A 19,024-nucleotide genomic window follows, 5' to 3' on the forward strand; every position below is an offset into this window, starting at 1 on the left:
CCACTGAGTGCTGAACATATGTTTACAGAAAACGACAGCAGAACAATATGATCTCATAATAACACTAATGCAAGAATGCCAGTCTACAGGTGAAAGGGGCAAGAAAACCAGGAAGAGGAAACATTTCCCAACATTTATAACCAAAACTCAGGAGTGTTACACTTAGTAGTAACTGGAAATTATGGTTTTCCCCTGCTTAAATGCAAACATTCTCTTGAAAAATGTTAATACAGTGATCCCCGTCTATCACGGAAGCTATGTTCAGACCCATCAGCGATAGGTGAAAATCCACAATATAGAAAGACCATATAAATAAACTTTTTTTTATATATATACACTCACCTAAAGGATTATTAGGAACACCTGTTCAATTTCTCATTAATGCAATTATCTAATCAACCAATCACATGGCAGTTGCTTCAATGCATTTAGGGGTGTGGTCCTGGTCAAGACAATCTCCTGAACTCCAAACTGAATGTCAGAATGGGAAAGAAAGGTGATTTAAGCAATTTTGAGCGTGGCATGGTTGTTGGTGCCAGACGGGCCGGTCTGAGTATTTCACAATCTGCTCAGTTACTGGGATTTTCACGCACAACCATTTCTAGGGTTTACAAAGAATGGTGTGCAAAGGGAAAAACATCCAGTATGCGGCAGTCCTGTGGGCGAAAATGCCTTGTTGATGCTAGAGGTCAGAGGAGAATGGGCCGACTGATTCAAGCTGATAGAAGAGCAACTTTGACTGAAATAACCACTCGTTACAACCGAGGTATGCAGCAAAGCATTTATGAAGCCACAACACGCACAACCTTGAGGCAGATGGGCTACAACAGCAGAAGACCCCACCGGGTACCACTCATCTCCACTACAAATAGGAAAAAGAGGCTACAATTTGCACGAGCTCACCAAAATTGGACAGTTGAAGACTGGAAAAATGTTGCCTGGTCTGATGAGTCTCGATTTCTGTTGAGACATTCAAATGGTAGAGTCAGAATTTGGCGTAAACAGAATGAGAACATGGATCCATTATGCCTTGTTACCACTGTGCAGGCTGGTGGTGGTGGTGTAATGGTGTGGGGGATGTTTTCTTTCTTTAGGCCCCTTAGTGCCAATTGGGCATCGTTTAAATGCCACGGCCTACCTGAGCATTGTTTCTGACCATGTCCATCCCTTTATGACCACCATGTACCCATCCTCTGATGGCTACTTCCAGCAGGATAATGCACCATGTCACAAAGCTCGAATCATTTCAAATTGGTTTCTTGAACATGACAATGAGTTCACTGTACTAAAATGGCCCCCACAGTCACCAGATCTCAACCCAATAGAGCATCTTTGGGATGTGGTGGAACGGGAGCTTCGTGCCCTGGATGTGCATCCCACAAATCTCCATCAACTGCAAGATGCTATCCTATCAATATGGGCCAATATTTCTAAAGAATGCTTTTAGCACCTTGTTGAATCAATGCCACGTAGAATTAAGGCAGTTGTGAAGGCGAAAGGGGGGTCAAACACCATATTAGTATGGTGTTCCTAATAATCCTTTAGGTGAGTGTAGTTTAAGCCTTAAATCGTAGGGCTTAAAACAAAATGAAAAGTTCACAAAAAGTTTGCTCACAACAATCGGACCACAAGCAAGGTATGCGATACGCAGAGAGCTGTGATGCGTCGGGGAAAAATCTGTGATATATCGGGGGCGCAAAGGTTGTACTGCGATATAGCGGGGGATCACTGTACAGTGCTAATAGATTTCAAAACGGCTGTCAATTTCTCTTAACATTGTTCCTAGCCCCTTTCAACTAATAATACAAAAACTAAACAAAAGTCTGAAATAAAAACTGGTTTAAGAATTCACTTAGAATGAATAACAATTGCATCCATGGAAAACTGAAGCTGCCGCAGTACACAGAAACAGCATACACAGTAGAACATCAGCTGTGTAGAGCAAATGCAAATGAAGAACATGATGTAATGGTGTGGCGTCCCTGGCTGGAACAAAAAGCTGTGATCATTCTAACCTCGCCTGTATCTGTGTCTCTCTCAGATCCCAGCCCTCACCCTGAAACCTGTCCTGCTCTTCATAAAGCTTAGCTAATACTCTCACTGTTTTATGAATGAAAAATAATCAGTTTAAAAGCCAATCCATATAAAGAAATAGGGATATAGACCTAAGTTATACATATATATTATTATGTACTATATATTAATACACCCAATTATTGCAGACAAACATATATACATACTGTACATGTAGTAAAGCCTTGTAAAGGTATTATAAGTAAATCTATCCAATAACAATAAAAATATGCGAGGCTATACAGAAGGGAAAATAAAATTGCTTTGTTAAGTTAAATAAACCAAGATGTTTCTGGCAAAAACAATGAAGCAATGTCTATGTTGATGAATCCACCAATGGATGTATCTATTGATGCGGCATACCCTGCCCGCTCCTTCAGTTTCATATCAGTGATGCCATCTTTGGACACAAGTTTGTTAAAAACCAGAATCCCAATAACCATGTTAACCTGTTAAAGAGAAGAACAAAAGTTTGAAGAAACAGAAACACAAATGTAAATTTGTGCCTATGATAATTTTTCATGCTCTGTCAACCCTCAGGCAAAACTTTGTGGCGCATCATATTTTCTCATAAGACAAGAAATTACTGGTATGAAATGACCTGAGATTTACTTATAGTTTGTCAGGTGATGACTTAACGGATGCCAAAATGGCATGTGCTCAGACACAGTATCTGCAGAGGTATTCTGTCATGTATGTTGCACACAGTAAGTCAGAATAACAAGCACTATCAAATTATCAAATCAGGGCAAGACTATAGGTCAAAGACACTACATTCTCTTCTGCCAGTCTGTAAAACTAGAAAATTGCTATAAAATGAAGTAAAGAAAAAAATACCAGTACTACAGCAGCTGCGGGTCCCACAAATGCATAGAGGAGCCCTCCTTCCAGAGAAAGCCAGCAGCTGTGATAAACAGAGAGAAAACAGAGAAAAGCAGAACAGGTATAGAGAGGTACAAAGATACGGGAATCTTTCCATTGAGCATGCCCATGCACTCCAAGAATTCTCCTGTAATTTGAATTCACTTGGTTATACCGTCAGAAAAAAATGGTAAAAATGTGTACCTTTGCTTGTCACTAGGGCTTCACCTTTGTAATTGTACCTTTTAAGGTACAGAAATGGACATCCCACTGGTTCAGACTGCATTAATGTATCATGTATGGTATAGAAATAGTCCTCAGAGTCCATTTCTGTACCTTAAAAGGTACAATTACCTACAGCTTAGGGTACAATTGGCAGACCCTTGAGGATACAGCCCCAGTGACAAGCAAAGGTACACATTTTTAACCTTTTTTTTGAGAATGTATTTTACTTCTGAGATTCTTTTCTTAGAGTCACAGAGTTTGGCAAAAATAGCCCTGACTTGACACTTACTAGTTGAGAGTGCCATATCCCTTGGCCTTAGTGAAGCCCACGGAGACAGCAACTACCAAAGCAGGCAAACCTGTGGATGGGGGAGATACAGTATCAAAACTGGGAATGGCAGCAAGACTAAGCAAGGGGAGAGTTGGGGGGGGGGGTACTTGCTCAAATCAAAAACAAAAGCAAAAAAGTTAGGCAAGACAGCCAAGAACAGAGACAAGATCCATCCAGAAAGAGCAAGGTTTATACCCAGATCCAAGCAGGCAGACAAAATAGGTGAAGGGTGAGCTCAGCACTGAAGAGTGTGGAAGAAAGAAAGTTGGAAGAATCGCAAAGAGAATCACTCACCCCAGCCCAAGCACAGGAAACGCTTCCGGATTATTCTGTTTCGAAGGCGTCCCATAACAGCCATGTAGGACTGCCATGCCTCTGTGAGCACCCAGCAGAAGGAGGACAGGAAGAAGAAGTGAAGAAAGGCAGCGACCAGTGTGCAGACCACCTGAGAGATGAAGAGAGAGCGTTAAGGAAAGGAGACAGCTAAAGGTTCAATTGCCAGCACTCACTCAGGAATGGGAAGAGGGAATGGTGGGATGCGGAAAGAGAGACTGGTTAACAGCACGGTAGGGTGCACCTTGTTTCGCGTTTGGGTCTGCCCAATCAGAATGAGGGCATTGGAGGAGATGATGGAGAGGCAGAAGTTGATCAGGATGACGGAGCGCTCAGAGCGGATGTACCTGCAGAAGGAGGAGAATGCTATGTGGCAGGAGCTATTCAACTTAAACTGAAGGAATGTTTGCTGAGTTAGTAGCTTTAGTATGCAGTTAAATATGGATATAATTGCATTTATTTGTACTGAAAGTGACTATCATAACTGTGCATCAAAAATAAGTAATGAAAAATGTTAGTAAACCCACTTGAGTTCAAAAACCTTAGCTGCCTCTCCATGTCACTCAAAGGATAACCTAAAATGAAATACCACTTCCCTGTTGTATGTGTAAACATTGGCATATAGCACTGTATTTACTATCTATACAGTGGAGCAGTCTATGAGTCTGTGAAGATTGTCACAGCCTTCATTTCCCGGGTATCTCTTTTATTGACCTAGTGTAGGTTTTGCTGTCATTTTATGTATTATTGTCACCCATTGCAGACTATCACGCCTCTATTGTCATTTGTCTTTTACCTCCAAACGGAAACATAAATGATGATTAGAAGCAGCAACGTCAGTGAGGAAACCCCACAGCCCACAATGAGCGTCACAGAGGGCACTAGCGTCTTGTCCATGTTCTGGAACACAGGACAGGGGTACGTCAGTCGCAAAGAGATACAAGGCCAAGCATGTATACAGAAGCACAACATCCCATAGTGTATAATAAAGTCACAAATACAAAAATAAATGCAATACAGAAGAAAAATGAATGGTATGTCAGTCTGTGCTTAACCTCAGATTCCAGCAGTTAAATTATACCATTCTAATTATATTCCCCTCTTCATACTGGACACACCTCTCCATCCTGAAGCGGTTCTTAGTTGGTTGTCATGGTGAGGTATTAAAATGGATAGAGCAGCAGGGCATCTGCCTGCAGCTCTAATTACCAATTAAAAATGCTTGCCTGCAATAACATGTTGTGTGGATATATGTGCAATCACATGTTTGAATTACAGTTGGCAATACATTAACTGAATAACCATTTTATGTGCATGTGTCTGTGCCACTGTTATTTGCTACTGGCATGTGCAAGCCTGTTTTTATGTTAGCTGAGTGTGGATGATAATTACAAATGCAGGTGGTCTTAAATTCTGTACCATGCCGATCAAGCAGTACATCCCAACCCACTATCAGCCCCATCCATTCCAGCAAATTGGACAGATATTAACCATTCCTGTTGTCATGAAAAGCGGCTGCCCAGCAGGAGGCAGAGGGGGTGCCATCCTGTAGAGCCACTAGAGGGTGCAATGGGGAGGGGGGTACAAAAGGAATAATGGTGAATTCACCATTAAAGACAGATTCCTTGCAGTGCCCTGCCCACCCATGCAGAGAAGATAATTGGCAAAAGTTTATAGTCTGTCTAGGACAGGTTTAATGCTTGTACTGGCCAACTTAATTAAATGCTTTTCATTAATCTGAAATGCAGTGAGTCTCTTTAAAAACAAGGAAAATACCCAGAAGATGCATATTCCTTGCAGTTATTTTCCAGAGAAATGGGAACCTATTGGGTTTTGTTTTCCACAGAGGTGGAAAAAGGTTTGAGAATGGTTTTCACAAAGTCTGCTGCTTCAGTTTTTATGATGGCAATTTGCATTTACTCCAGAATGTTGTGAAGAGTGATCAGGTGAATTTCAATTAATTGCAAAGTCCTTCTTTGCCATGAACATAAACTTAATCCCAAAAAAAACATTTCTGCTGTGTTTCAGCCCTACCACAAAAAGACCTGCTGACATCATTTCAGTGATTCTCTCATTAACATAGGTGATAATGTTGACGAGGACAAGGCTGGAGATCACTCTGTCATGCTGATTGAGTTAGAATAAGAGAGTGGATGTTTTAATAGGAGGGTGGTGCTTGAAATCACTGTTATTTCTCTGGTAACCATGGTTACCTGCAAGGAAACATGTGAGGTCATCATTGCGTTGCACAAAAAGGGCTTCACAAGCAAGGATATTGCTGCTAGTAAGACTGCACCTAAATGAATAATTTATTGGATCATCAAGAACTTCAAGGAGAGAGGGTCAATTGTTTTGAAGAAGGCTTCATGGTACCCAAGAAGTACCAGCAAGTGCCAGGACCGTCTCCTAAAGTTGATTCAGCTGCAGGATCAGGGCACCACCAGTGCAGATCTTGCAGCAGGCAGGTGTGAGTGCATCTGCATGCACAGTGAGGCAAAGACTTTTGGAGGATGGCCTGGTGTCAAGAAGGGCAGCAAAGAAGCCATTTCTCTCCAAGGGAAACATCAAGGACAGACTGTTTTTCTGCAAAAGGTACAGGGATTGGACTGCTGACGACTGGGGTAAAGTAATGTTCTCTGATGAATCCACTTTCCAATCATTTGGGGAAAGAGAAAAAGATTGTCTGGAGAAGAAAAGCTGAGTGCTACCATCAGTCCTGTGTCATGCCAACAGTAAAGCATCATTCATGAGACCATTCATGTGTGGGGTTGCTCCTCAGCTAAGGGAATGAGCTCACTTTGCCTAAGAACACAGCCATGAATAAATAATGGAACCAAAACATCCTCCAAAAGCAACTTCTCCAGACCCTCCAAGAACAGTTTGGTGATGAACAATGCCTTTCCAGCATGATGGAGCACCGTGCCATAAGGCAAAAGTGATAACTAAGTGGCTCGGGGAATAAAACATCGACATTTTGGGTCTATGGCCAGGAAACTCCCCAGACCTTAATCCCATTGAGAACTTGTGGTCAATCCTCAAGAGGCGGGTGGACAAACAAAAATCCACAAATTCAAGCACTGATTATGCAAGAATTAGCTTCCATAAGTCAGGATTTGGCCCAAAAGTTGATTGACAGCATGCCAGGGTGAATTGCAGAGGTCTAGAAAAAGAAGGGCCAACACTGCAAATATTGACTCATTGCATAAACTTCATGTTATTGTCAATAAAAGCCTTTGGCACTTATGAAATGCTTGTAATTATATTTAAGTATACCATATAAAAATTTGACAAAAAAAATCTACAAACACTGAACCAGCAAATTTTGTGAAAACCACTACATAAGAACATAAGAAATTTACAAACGAGAGGAGGCCATTCGGCCCATCAAGCTCATTTGGGGAGAACTTGACTAATAGCTCAGAATTGTCAAAATGTCATCTAGCTCTTATTTGTGTATTTCTCAAATCAATGGATGTCTATATATAAAATCTCATGAACAGAACTTATTTTGCTGATTCTGTCTTGTTGTGGGGTCATTTCGTCATGTCAGGCCTTGGCATAGTTGGAATCTGAATATCTATCACGAGGGCTGCTTGCCTGTGCCAAGATCCAACACACAGAAGCCTCCAGTCTGTTTGGTTCAGGATGAAGAGCATGGATTGCAGCACAACCCCCCCCCCCCCCCTGCCCACCCCATTTTTGCCTTTCTACATATAAGCACCATAGAACAAGATTGCACTGCTACACGAGTCAGGGTATGCAACACACTCCCTGGAGCACAGTCTGGTCCCCAGAGAATCAGCACTCCTTGTGAGCTCAGCAGTGTGAGGATGTCTTTACCTGTGCTTTTTGACAGATTCTGATGAGTAATTCTTACTAAAAACCATATCTCTGGTAAGTAGAAAACAGCACCACACTGAAGCTTATTGAAGATTCATTATTCTCATTTTTTTCCACCCAAGCTAAGTCTCTTGTCAGTTATGCCATGAAAATCTCAGTTTGCTGGCAACTGGAAGCCTGTCTAACAAAGCTGTACCTCTGGGACTGCCTGAGCAGACCAGATAAGCATTCATCTGTCCTTGAGTGTCCAGACAGGAGAGGGGCCAGGAAGATACTGGGTGATCCATTGTGAAGAGGGCGGAGCCAAGACAGGAAACTGAAGGTCAGCTGTGTCCATCTGTGCCTCCTCAGCAGTGTTTTAATACTTCATAACGTGGAGCTTACATGTGAAATGACTGCAGTGTTTTTTTCTTTTCTTTTCATTCTTTGGCAAATTGGTATTGAATACGTCCACACGGCGTGCCAAAAAACACTATTTGTAGTGTGGTGAGAGAGATAGGGTGAGGGAGAGTGAATGAGAACATTTTGCTGTGCACCCAGACAGCCTCCTCTAAACTGACCAGCCTCTTTGTTATTCTGCAGTCGTGCAAGACTAGCTACAGGCAGTGATGTTGCGGAATGGGGAATTTACAAGCAAATTGGCATGACTTGCTGAAGGTATATGTGCTGTTGTGACTTCCTGCTCCTCAGAAACATTCATAAGGTTGGGATTCTTTTATGAGACCAAGGAAAAGTGAATTAGTCACACAAATATGCGCCAAGTAGTCCAAGGAGGAGATAAAGTGCTGCATAAAAACAAAACGAAAACCCAGGTAAAGAAGGTGTTCTGGGATACATCACAACTACCGTCCAGTGAATAGGGTGTTTGTTTCATAGCATATATTCAGTCTACTTTCAAAAAAAGATACATCTAAATACATCCTGCACTGGACTCCCCTCCCTCCCTGTCTTATAGGAAAGCAATTTCACCACTAATTAAATGCATGGCATGTAGCAAAATTAAAGCAACATATATACACTGAAACTTTTTCAAGGCATGATTAGTATCTGATTCTGAACAACTGCTTTCTTCCACATTTCCCCAACACACACAAAACATATGTAGACATAGCTATCTAAATGGGGACCTTCAATTAATTTCTATGGGAAAATCCCTAATCCCAATCATGACACCCTTAACCTTTACCCAACCCTAATCTTAACCATAAATTACAAAACAAAATACAAGCCTTTTGGAATTTTTACTTTTTTATTGCATTCACAGATCTCTTTGGGGACCTGAAAAATGGTTCCCACAACATTTGGTCCTCACAATGTAATGTAAACCTAATCCACACACACAAACACACACACACAAACATTTATTTCAGCTGGTTGTGTTTACTGCAGCATACACACACACACACTCAAAAACATAAATATACAAAAAAAAACTGCTTCTCTTTTGAGAGATAAGTCAAAAAAGGGCAGTTTATAGGGACGTTTCATTTCTACTACTGTTTTTATCGTTGTTGCTCTACAGGCCACACAAAAGGTCCGTTTCAGCTTTTTCCACAGCTTCTACAGCTCCAGGCTAGCCACTGTTGCCAGGGCAACTGCTGAGCAAAATGTTTTAGAGGGAGTTTCCGGGCTAAGAATAACTAATCTCTTTGAAGGAAATTTTAAACACCTTAAAAATCTGAAACCTATCACAGCTGAAACCATTACATTTTTCATTACAATTTAATTTCAAATAATCAATTTGTATTCATTAAACTGAATATTGTGCATGTATACCTCAGAGCACAATAATAAGATCTGAAAGTTTGATGCATTTCGTATCTGCAACATTTAAGAGACGTCTAATAATTTATTTTACATTTTTCAAAACGACAAGAACCGAATTATTTCAGCATTGCACACATGTGTAAAACCTTTGTCTGTTTTTCTATTCACGTAAATTAATACTATAATATATGTTATATGTATAATGTGTTATAATATTATAATATTCCACAAATTGTTAAGGTTTTAAAACACTCTGTCAGCATCTGTTGTAATTTATGCAATATAGCAAACGGAGACGGAGTATGCTTACTACAAAACACAAATTGGGTTAATACTTTATCTCCACAAACAACCGATAAAATATATAAAACAAACAAAAAATAATAATAGCACTTGTTCGCAATAGTGCTTGGCTGCACTAAATGAAGCACGAAACGATGTTCCGCTATTTTCACGAGCACACAATCCCCCGGCAAAGTAATCGAGGTACCTCACTGCATGGCCGTACAGCGAGAGAGAGAGGAGGGAGCGTCACACGGATCTGTTGATACGGAATGACAATGACGTTTTTCTATGCTTTTTACATTACCATCACGAAAAATAAACATTTCGGATACTTTTAGTCATAGGAACAATAACATGCAAGTGGCCGACTTACCATGTCGGGATTTAGACGTGCTAAAATGGCGAAGGTGGAGAGCCTGTCACATATACATTTTGTTCTGAACGAATCGACGGGCACCGTCCTACAGCCTCGTGCAGACCAGGATCCAAGCAATGAAAATCTGCGAGGGGGAGAGGGAGGACAGCGGAATGTTAAAAAATAAAGAAAATCCCCGTTCGATTGTACGCTGCATATGAGACAGCTCGTAAAAACGATGGAAACAGTGATGCGGAGAACCAGTGGCAGCACGCACTACAGGTTTCTACATGGCCAGGTGCTACAGAGTGCAACAGAAATTTGCAGTCAAAATTGCCCATTTATTTTTTGCAACAACAAAACAACTATAATAATCCATCTATCCATCGTTTTGCCATTTATCTTGGTCAAAGTCATAGGAAATTGCAAGAAATTATTAGTATTATCATAACGGTTATTATTATTATTATTATTAGTAGTAGTAGTAGTCGTAGTAATAATAGTAATAGTAGTATCTTCATCAAAACAACAATAATTATTATTGTTATATATATATATATATATATATAATTACTGATCAATTATATACTATTCAAACACGTCACCTGATTTTGTTAGATATTCTAATAAAAAAATCCCATCTTTTGTTCATACAGTATAGCAACCTATAGAGATGCCATTCTACTGTATATATGGTAAACAACAAGCTTGTACAATACAGATGGACCATTTTCTGATTCCCACTGAAGTGGGCCCTCTTTTTTAAAAACAATCTCTCCAACATTGAACATGAATCACTATCATAAAAAATGTCACATCAGCAAACCAAATGCAAAAGAATATAAAATACATGCAGGCCCAGACTATTTTACATAGAACCTGTTGTTTTAAATAAGCAATGCCTGTGTACATGATTGTCTTAACTATTAGTTTCTCTTTTCCATATGACTATTTATCTCGCTATACTGTGATTCACAGCAATCGGAAAAATCACTGATAGTAAAATCCTTCTGCGTACATTTTTTCTGTTCTTAGTGTCCGTTAATTTTAAGATGGCTGAAGTAATGTAGGTATATCAATGTATTTGGGAAATCTGTCTGCTAAGAATCAAGTGATGATTCACACTTGATACCTTGGTATTATGTTGGTAATTCTGCTGGATTTGGACAAGCTGAGAGATGCTAAGGATACTGACCATATGTCACGCCCAGCTCGTCCAATCCTCGTGTGTGCCATGCCCCCCTCGTTACCTCGTGTTAATTCCCGATTGTATTCATCTGTTGCCTGTTATATTCAACTTGTTCCGTGTATTTAGTCCGCGTCTGAGTCAGTATTCCCCAGATCGGTCATTGATGTTCGTCGCTGTCAACCTCGTTTGTGCCAATAAACCCCTATTACCGACTTCACGGCTTTGCTGCCTTACTGCCCGCTGGGCGATCTTAACAGAATGACCAATCTCCCCGAAAACGGTGGACTGAGAGCCAGTGCCTCGGTCTCCTGCAAGATGTGTTATCCTGGCTGAACCAGCCCGAGGTCTGGGAGGACCCAGTGGCGCTGGATTTGGCCAGCTGGAGCGCCGACCTTCTGACGGAGAAGTCCCCGCCCGAAGACATGAGCCGCATGGCAGAGGTGCATGAAAACCTCCGGAGGCTCGTGCTGCGTGTGACCCAGCCTGTCACGCTGCCCCAGGCAGAGCCAAACCGAGCAGCCATTCCTCCATCCGGAGATAGTCCTTCCTCCACCGACAGCCACCCGCAAGAGGAGAAAGAAGAAGCCGAAGGAGAGAAGAGCAGAGGAGGTCCCAATGATCACCCTGGGAACATGCTCCCTCTCAGCCGCTTCTCTCTCTGCCGACTATCGGGAGGAGCCCCTCCCGATCCGGGAACCGGCAGTGATCACCCGGGATGGCACCACTGCATTGCCCCCTCAGGTACCCAAAGCCCACATTACGGCCACTGAACTGGCCCCACTAGCAGCCTACCATTTCCGAGTGGCGTGTCTGGTGAATAGGGGAGCCAGGGCCATGTGGGACGCTATCCGGCGGACTACAAGGTATCTTAAAGGGGCAGCACCGTCTTTAACAGCACCAACCCTGGCGGCCATAGTGGACGTTCCTGACCTGCCCGTCGTCCCTGTCCTGCCTGACTCGCCAGCACCCCCTGCTGGCCATGAGTTGGCGGTGCCCGCTGTTGCCGCTACGCCTGCCGTCTCACCTGTCCTGCCCGTCCCAACTGATTCGCCAGCGCCACCTGTCCTGCATGTCCTGCTTGTTCCGGCGGCAGCCGCAACCCCAATGAGACTGTGGCTGCTGCGGTGCCCCCTGCTGGCCACACGCCTGAGGTTCCTGCTGCGGCGCCTTCTGAGGTGCCCCCTGCTGGCCACGTGCCCGAGGGTCCTGCTGCACCGCCTGCCGCTACACCCGAGGTACCGCCGCCGCCTCCGCCTGCCACTACGCCCGGGGCTCCGGCACCAGCCCCGCTTCTGGCTGCGCCCGAGGCTCCTGCTGCAGGCCCGTCCGTCCTGCCCATCTTGCCGGCCCCGCCAGTCCTGCCCGCAGCAGAAACGCCCGCTGTCCCTGCTCCGCCCATCTCTGCTCCTAGGCCTCCGCCTCCTGCTCTGCCCGAGGCTCGTAGGCCCCCGCCTCCTGCTGCTTCGCCAAAGGCCCCGGCTCGGCCTACCCCAGAACTCTCTATCCCCGAGGAGGTCCCGGACTGTATTACCATTGCTCCTCCTCCCTTGATGGAGGGAGAGGAGGAGCTCGAATGGGATCCCTCGGGGATCTACCTACTGGGCCCCAGGGACTCAGGTGGTGGAAGAACTCCTCCACCATCCCACCGACGTGGTGGAGCCCGAGCGGGTCCCCGCCTATCAGTGTCCCAAAAAGGGAGAGGACATAAGCGCAGGGACTGGGTCCCACCCGCCCTGCCCCCTGGCTCGCCCTTGCTCTCCCCAGCTGTGACTCGGCGGCTACCTGTGGGTCCTTCGGCTCCAGTCCAGCCGTCGCCTGCGGGTCCCCCTCCGGGGACTCGTCACCCGCTTGCGGACCCCCCTCCGGCGCCTCGTTGGCCGCCTGTGGGTCCCCCTGCCTTGGCTCATCGGCCGCCTGCGGGTCCTCCCGCTGTGGCTCGGCGTCGGACAGCGCCTGTGGGTCCCCTTGCCTTGGCTCATCGGCCGCCTGCGGGTCCTCCCGCTGTGGCTCGGCGTCGGACAGCGCCTTCCCCGGCTCTGGCTCCCACGTCGCCTGCTGCGGCTTCCCCCTCCTTCTCACCTGCTCCAGGGTCCCCTCCGCCTTCCTCTTCCCCTCTCCCGGTGTCCCCTCCGTCTTCATCCTCGTTTCCTCCGTTTCTCCCTCAGCCTGTCTCCTCCTCCCCTGTGTGGTCCCCTCCGGCTCCGGCCTCCCATCCGCCTATGGCCCCTGTGGCTGCCTTCCCTCGCCCGCCTGGGTTCTCTCGGGCTCCCCGTTGTCCTCCTCCCTTTGTTCCGCCTCCTTCCTTCGTCCCTCCTGTTTTTGCTCCTCGTCCCTCTGTGTCTCCTCTGTTCACTCCTGGTCCCTTTGTTCCCCCGTTCTTTGTGCCCTCCATGTGTCCTTTCCTGGTCTGCTTGTCTGCATTCCCTGTTTTGTGTCAGGTCTTGTCCTACTTCCTGTCCCTGTGCTTGTTCTGTGTTTCTGTTCTGTTCCCAGTCCCTTGTTGATGTTTTTCGCTCTTGTTTTCCAGGTCCTGTTTCCCCGGTCTCGTCTCGTCCGCGCCTTTGGGGGGGGGGGTTCTGTCATGCCCGGCTTGTCCGATCCTCGTGTGTGCCACGCCCACCTCGTTACCTCCTGTTAATTCCCAATTGTATTCACCTGTTGCCTGTTTATCCAATGCCTTTGGAGCTCTTGAGGTCTCCTTCAAGGGCCCAACAGTGATATAATTACTCTACCATCCATGCGATTCAAACCAGCACCCTTCCAGACACCAGAACAGATTTCTAACCCACAGAAACATGTGCATTGCACATTTTAGAAATAGTTTTCTGCAGTTTTTAGTGTTACTTAAAACAATATGTAGTGTGTTGTCATGCAAGGTATTAAACTGAGATAAACTATACTATAGTATGCCACAAAATTTAGATATACTTCTAAACATTTAACATATAATATTGAAATATTAAGAGGGATGGCATGGTGGTGCTTTGGTTAGCACTGCTGCCTCACACCTCTGGGATCTGGGCTCGAGTCTCTGCCTGGGTTACATGTGTGTGGAGTTTGCATGTTCTCCCCATGTTGTTGTGGGGTTTCCTCCAGGTTCCCCCCACAGTCCAAAGACATGCTGAGGCTAATTGGAGTTGCTAAATTGCTCATAGGTGTGCATGTGTGAGTGAATGTCTTGTGTGTGTGCCTTGAGATGGGCTGGCTCTCCATCCTGGGTTGTGCCCGTAGATTCCAGGATAGGCTCCAGACCCCCCATAACCCAGAAGGATAAGTGGATTGGAAGATGGATGGATATTAAGTAAAATACAATATTCACATTTTCAAATATGAAATAATGGAAATATATAGAAACTGATATATTATGGATAACTATTGATCGATAATGTCAATCATAGCCTATCCTAGGAAACAGAGGACATAAGGCAGGGTGCACACTGTTACTGTCACCTGAATTATCTGTCTTTGAATAATCTGCGGAAACCTGGAAGAACATACAGTTACTGCACCTGAAATGCTGGACTGGATCCAAGGCACAAAGACTCCCCGCTAAGTCATCATGCTGTCTTTTAAATGATTTGTTTTGAAACTATTTTGTTCTCAAGAATCTATCTATTGTGCAAAAAGGTGACTAATATGGAGAGCACATATATAGATAGTGAAGTTAAAATTATGAAGACATGCTTTGAAAAATGTCTTGGAGTTTTAAATATTCACCCTTGCTTGTGCTACCTTGCCATTTAACAACAAAAAAAATCCATTGAAGTTACAATATGATACCTCCCCACCTATGGGAAATATTCATAAGCCAGTAGCATTGCAGTAGTATGATTCCTATCACAGGATATCATGCAACGTTATTGCAGTGTCTGTGGTCATCAACTATAATAAGCAGAAGCAGCTTATCACATACATTGCATTGATTACTGCATTTTAGGCTCAGGTTTCCAAGGTTAGCACAATGTCGTGCTGACTCTGATCCCTGTGGAAGACATCACATTCAACGTGCTGGAGATCCTGACTGTGAGAAGGTCAGCGCCATCCTTGGCAGCTGGTGCAGAGGATGTGGCTCATGTGAGTGGCTAGCAAGTTATGTGTAAAACCTTGCTTATAAAAAAAAAAATCAATGAAATTCACACAGGGCTGCAGATGGGAACATGAAGAGCTGGTGGGCAAAACAACTAAGGGGAAAGTTAAGTCCCAGGGGATTACAGAATAATTTACAAAGACCTCTGAGAGCCACCATTTATGGCCAATTAATGCTGGGAATGATGTTACTACAGGAACAGTAGTTCTCATGAGTACCTCTGCTATAAAACATGCATATGACCAAGGTGCCAGTCAGGGGAAGTAAAGGCAGATTCCTCACAATACTAATACACTAGTTATTATGCTCAGTCAGTTCTTAGTGAGATATTCTGATATTCAGTTTATGTGACAGTGCTAAATCACTGCATCCCACTTTCAGTCTACTGCAGAGAAACAGCTATGCTGAAGTACAGTATGAAATATCACTGAAAGCATAGACTACAGTATATAGATTTTATAATATATCTAATGGAAAACAAAGGACTAGGATCTACAGTATAGCCTAAATGTCATGGAAATGAGTAACCAACATATAATATAATTAATTAACCCCACCCCCCGCCTTCTGGCTGGAAGAAAATTCCTTCAAGGCACACACACAAATTAATTCATTCAATGACAACATACGGATTATCACTGCTGTTGGATCTTTTAGGCAGAAATCCTCTAAAAATAAGTCCGCCAACCCCACAGAACAGCTGTCAACTAGAAACAAAGCCATAGCGGATGCACAGCCTGTGTCTTTCAAATCATTGCTTATTCTCCTGATATTAGCTCATTAATCATACCTTCTGTTCATGATGAAATTTAATTTTTCTAAGAACATCACTTGTCCCCTAAACACAGTATACACTTAAATTCGATTTTCTCTTTCTCATTGTATCATCTCTCTTTTTCACCTTCTTTCTGGACCAAACTTTCTAATTCAGGGTGGGGGGGGGGGGGGTGCAATTCACATCTCATCTCAGAAACAGAAGTGTATGCATCTATCTAAATGCAAATGTTGTTCTTGCCTGTAAGAAGAGGGAATGAGGTAGCTGCGGGCAGAACATCACTTTCCTGCTGTCTGAGTGTGTGTTTTGTTTTAAAAACAGGGTACATAACAGTTTTAATGAAAGGGCTCAGGACATGGGAAGCCAGTTCCATTAAGATGGTTCACATTCAGGGTATTTTCTTTTATTTTATTCAAATGCACACAACTGACTTTTTCCCCTTTTTGCACATGCAGTCACTCTTGAGCAAGGTGAATCCGAAAGCTAAGCTCCTGCAGTGACTTCAAGGGGTAATGAAGTAATGAATGTCAATGCACAATATATATAATTTATATATAATTTATATAATATGTATATACTTTTGCTGAAAAGGACACCCGACTATATATATATGTGTGTGTGTGTGTGTTTGTGTGTTTGTGTAAAAAAGGATCTATATATCTATATCTATATAAATAGATAGATAGATAGATAGATAGATAGATAGATCCTTTTACAGTGTTTACACCAGTGCTACACTTTTCAAAGTCAAATAAATCTTTGAGACAGCTAACTAAACAGCATAAGAGTTAATAATTAGAGAGACAACAATAATTCCATAATATAAAGATAAACATGTAAGAAAATGAATATGACAACTACATAAAAGAATCATTAGCCACTTTATAATTGTACTACTTGATGTGATCCTGAACACATGTCCTTCACACCAAAGGTAACTCGCAACCACAAAGGGCACCAACCCACTACTGAATATTTTTCCTCCCGTACTTCCATACATGCAATCAACACGTTTACAGTGATCCTAAACAGGAACAAAATGCAACTACAAATGTTCAACAGGATTTAAATAGTTAAAGCAGAGCAAGAAAGCCTCTTACATGTCACTCTCATCCCAGGAAATGCAGGTCTGGTTTGTGGTATTCTGTGCAGGAGAAAGAGAGAGAAGTAAAACAGCACTGAATTGGTGCTAACAGCTATTTTGATTGACTGAGGTTTTTGGGTTTGCAAAATGTAACAGATGAGCACAGGGGTGCATTAATCCACGGGCTTAGCTGAGTTAAAGCCCAGGGACCTTTGCTGAAATGGACCCCCAACTAATTTGAACTAATTTTAGACTTACAGATGCTGCCTGTCCCGTTTTGAACAAATACGAGATACAAGATGCATAAGGGGGCATCGCCCTCTCAGATGGACTACCCACACCCCCCCAGTGACGATTAAGGCATAATTTTTGTTTCGTGAATTTTTTTTTCATTTTAAAAAACTAATAATTAATTCAGCCCAGCAGGATTTGCTAACAGCGATGTCACATTATAGCATATAATTTCAAATTCTCCCAAAACCACTGGATCGTTTGTCAGGGTGAGCGCAAGCTACATGATTGTGGTGTGTGGTGGACACACTTTCCCACAGTATTTCAAAAAGGTAGTTTGCTTTATGTAGGTACACTGTGCTGCCTCTGTTGAAATCGAGCTCGGAAAGCTGTTATTATTCAGTGGTGAGTGGATGGCATGTGTTTCCTGAGATTTGTTGATCTGTTAGTGTGTTTAAATGGTAACAATGCAGTTGTCAAGCAATCGTGAAGCTGTAAGCATTGTACATAATTTTTTGGCTTAAGTCACTGCCTCTTCTCTGCATTTAAATTATATGCCATGAATTTTTCCCATATATTTTTATGGATGAAATACAGTTTAATCCTAAACATTTTTAGATTTTATACTTTATTCTATGCATTTGAACCAAAGTACAAATTAAAATAGGCTTACAGCAACCTATTTATTACCCTTAATGCAGTAAAAAACCCTTAATGCCTTTTAGTAACAGCTAAGACACAGTATGCTGTGTCACAAGAGCTTCTGCAGGGTCCCCAGATAACATACACAGAGCACAAGCTAACATTCAAAAGTCTGACTGTCTTGTGTTTGACTATGGCAGTATGGCGAGCATAGCAGGGTTCAGGGATACTCACGTTGTAGAGATGGAAGAACTCAATCTCAACAAGGGCTGACCTGAGAGCTAGAGAGCTAGGGGTGGGCTTGATGGTCACTGAGATAACGTTTGAGTTAAGCACCGAACTATTTCTACAAGCAGAGAAAAGACATATACCCTAATGGTTAGGGAAGAAGACTGGCTAAAAAAGACAGCCTGAACATAAAAGTCATGTGACAGATCCGTCTGAAGCCTGTTAAACACACAGCTCACAGACTGTCACTGCTTCTGCATGCAGTTTGGCAATGTAAAGCTGTCCTCAGGTCAGCCATAAACAATGTTCATCACCAACATTTTTTACATTATTATTTACCTACAAATGCATCAAAAGAAGACTGTGATAAGCACATTTCCAATAAAAATGCAAAACACACTGTATATAGTGGAGGCAGAAAAAGCTGTTCACATCTGATGCATGTTCCTGTTTAACAATGCATGTGTATACTAAATGCGTCTTCAATATCTCAAATCTGGTACCATACCATAATGAACACTATACATATTTTTGGAAGTTTACCAACTGAACCACCAAACAATGCTCACAAATTGTCTGCGTAAAAACATCTGGGCCTGCAAATCTGGCTTCTGGTGCCTTTTCTCTTGTTTTCTGTGCATGCTGCATTGTGCCATTTCACACTGTGGCAAGGACATATTGCAAAACGGGAATCGGCCAAAAATCTCTGGCAGCAATA

The 19,024-nt window shown here is 43.2% G+C and overlaps 1 protein-coding gene across 2 annotated transcripts in view; it reads right to left on the minus strand.

The window, feature by feature from the left end:
- adgrb1a (adhesion G protein-coupled receptor B1a) overlaps positions 1-19,024 on the minus strand; it is a 144,074-nt gene that overhangs the window by 20,192 nt on the left and 104,858 nt on the right. For both annotated transcript variants that reach the window (XM_072716497.1, XM_072716496.1), the window contains exons 16-24: positions 18,313-18,424; positions 17,222-17,265; positions 10,089-10,215; positions 4,620-4,723; positions 4,068-4,170; positions 3,785-3,935; positions 3,449-3,518; positions 2,911-2,977; positions 2,437-2,522 (exon numbers count right to left, since the gene is read on the minus strand). In XM_072716497.1, coding sequence (XP_072572598.1) covers positions 2,437-2,522; positions 2,911-2,977; positions 3,449-3,518; positions 3,785-3,935; positions 4,068-4,170; positions 4,620-4,723; positions 10,089-10,215; positions 17,222-17,265; positions 18,313-18,424 — 864 coding nt within the window. The remainder of the gene's footprint in view (positions 1-2,436; positions 2,523-2,910; positions 2,978-3,448; positions 3,519-3,784; positions 3,936-4,067; positions 4,171-4,619; positions 4,724-10,088; positions 10,216-17,221; positions 17,266-18,312; positions 18,425-19,024) is intronic.

The sequence above is a fragment of the Paramormyrops kingsleyae genome, chromosome 9 (assembly GCF_048594095.1).
Source record: "Paramormyrops kingsleyae isolate MSU_618 chromosome 9, PKINGS_0.4, whole genome shotgun sequence".
In the NCBI taxonomy this organism is placed as follows: domain Eukaryota; kingdom Metazoa; phylum Chordata; class Actinopteri; order Osteoglossiformes; family Mormyridae; genus Paramormyrops; species Paramormyrops kingsleyae.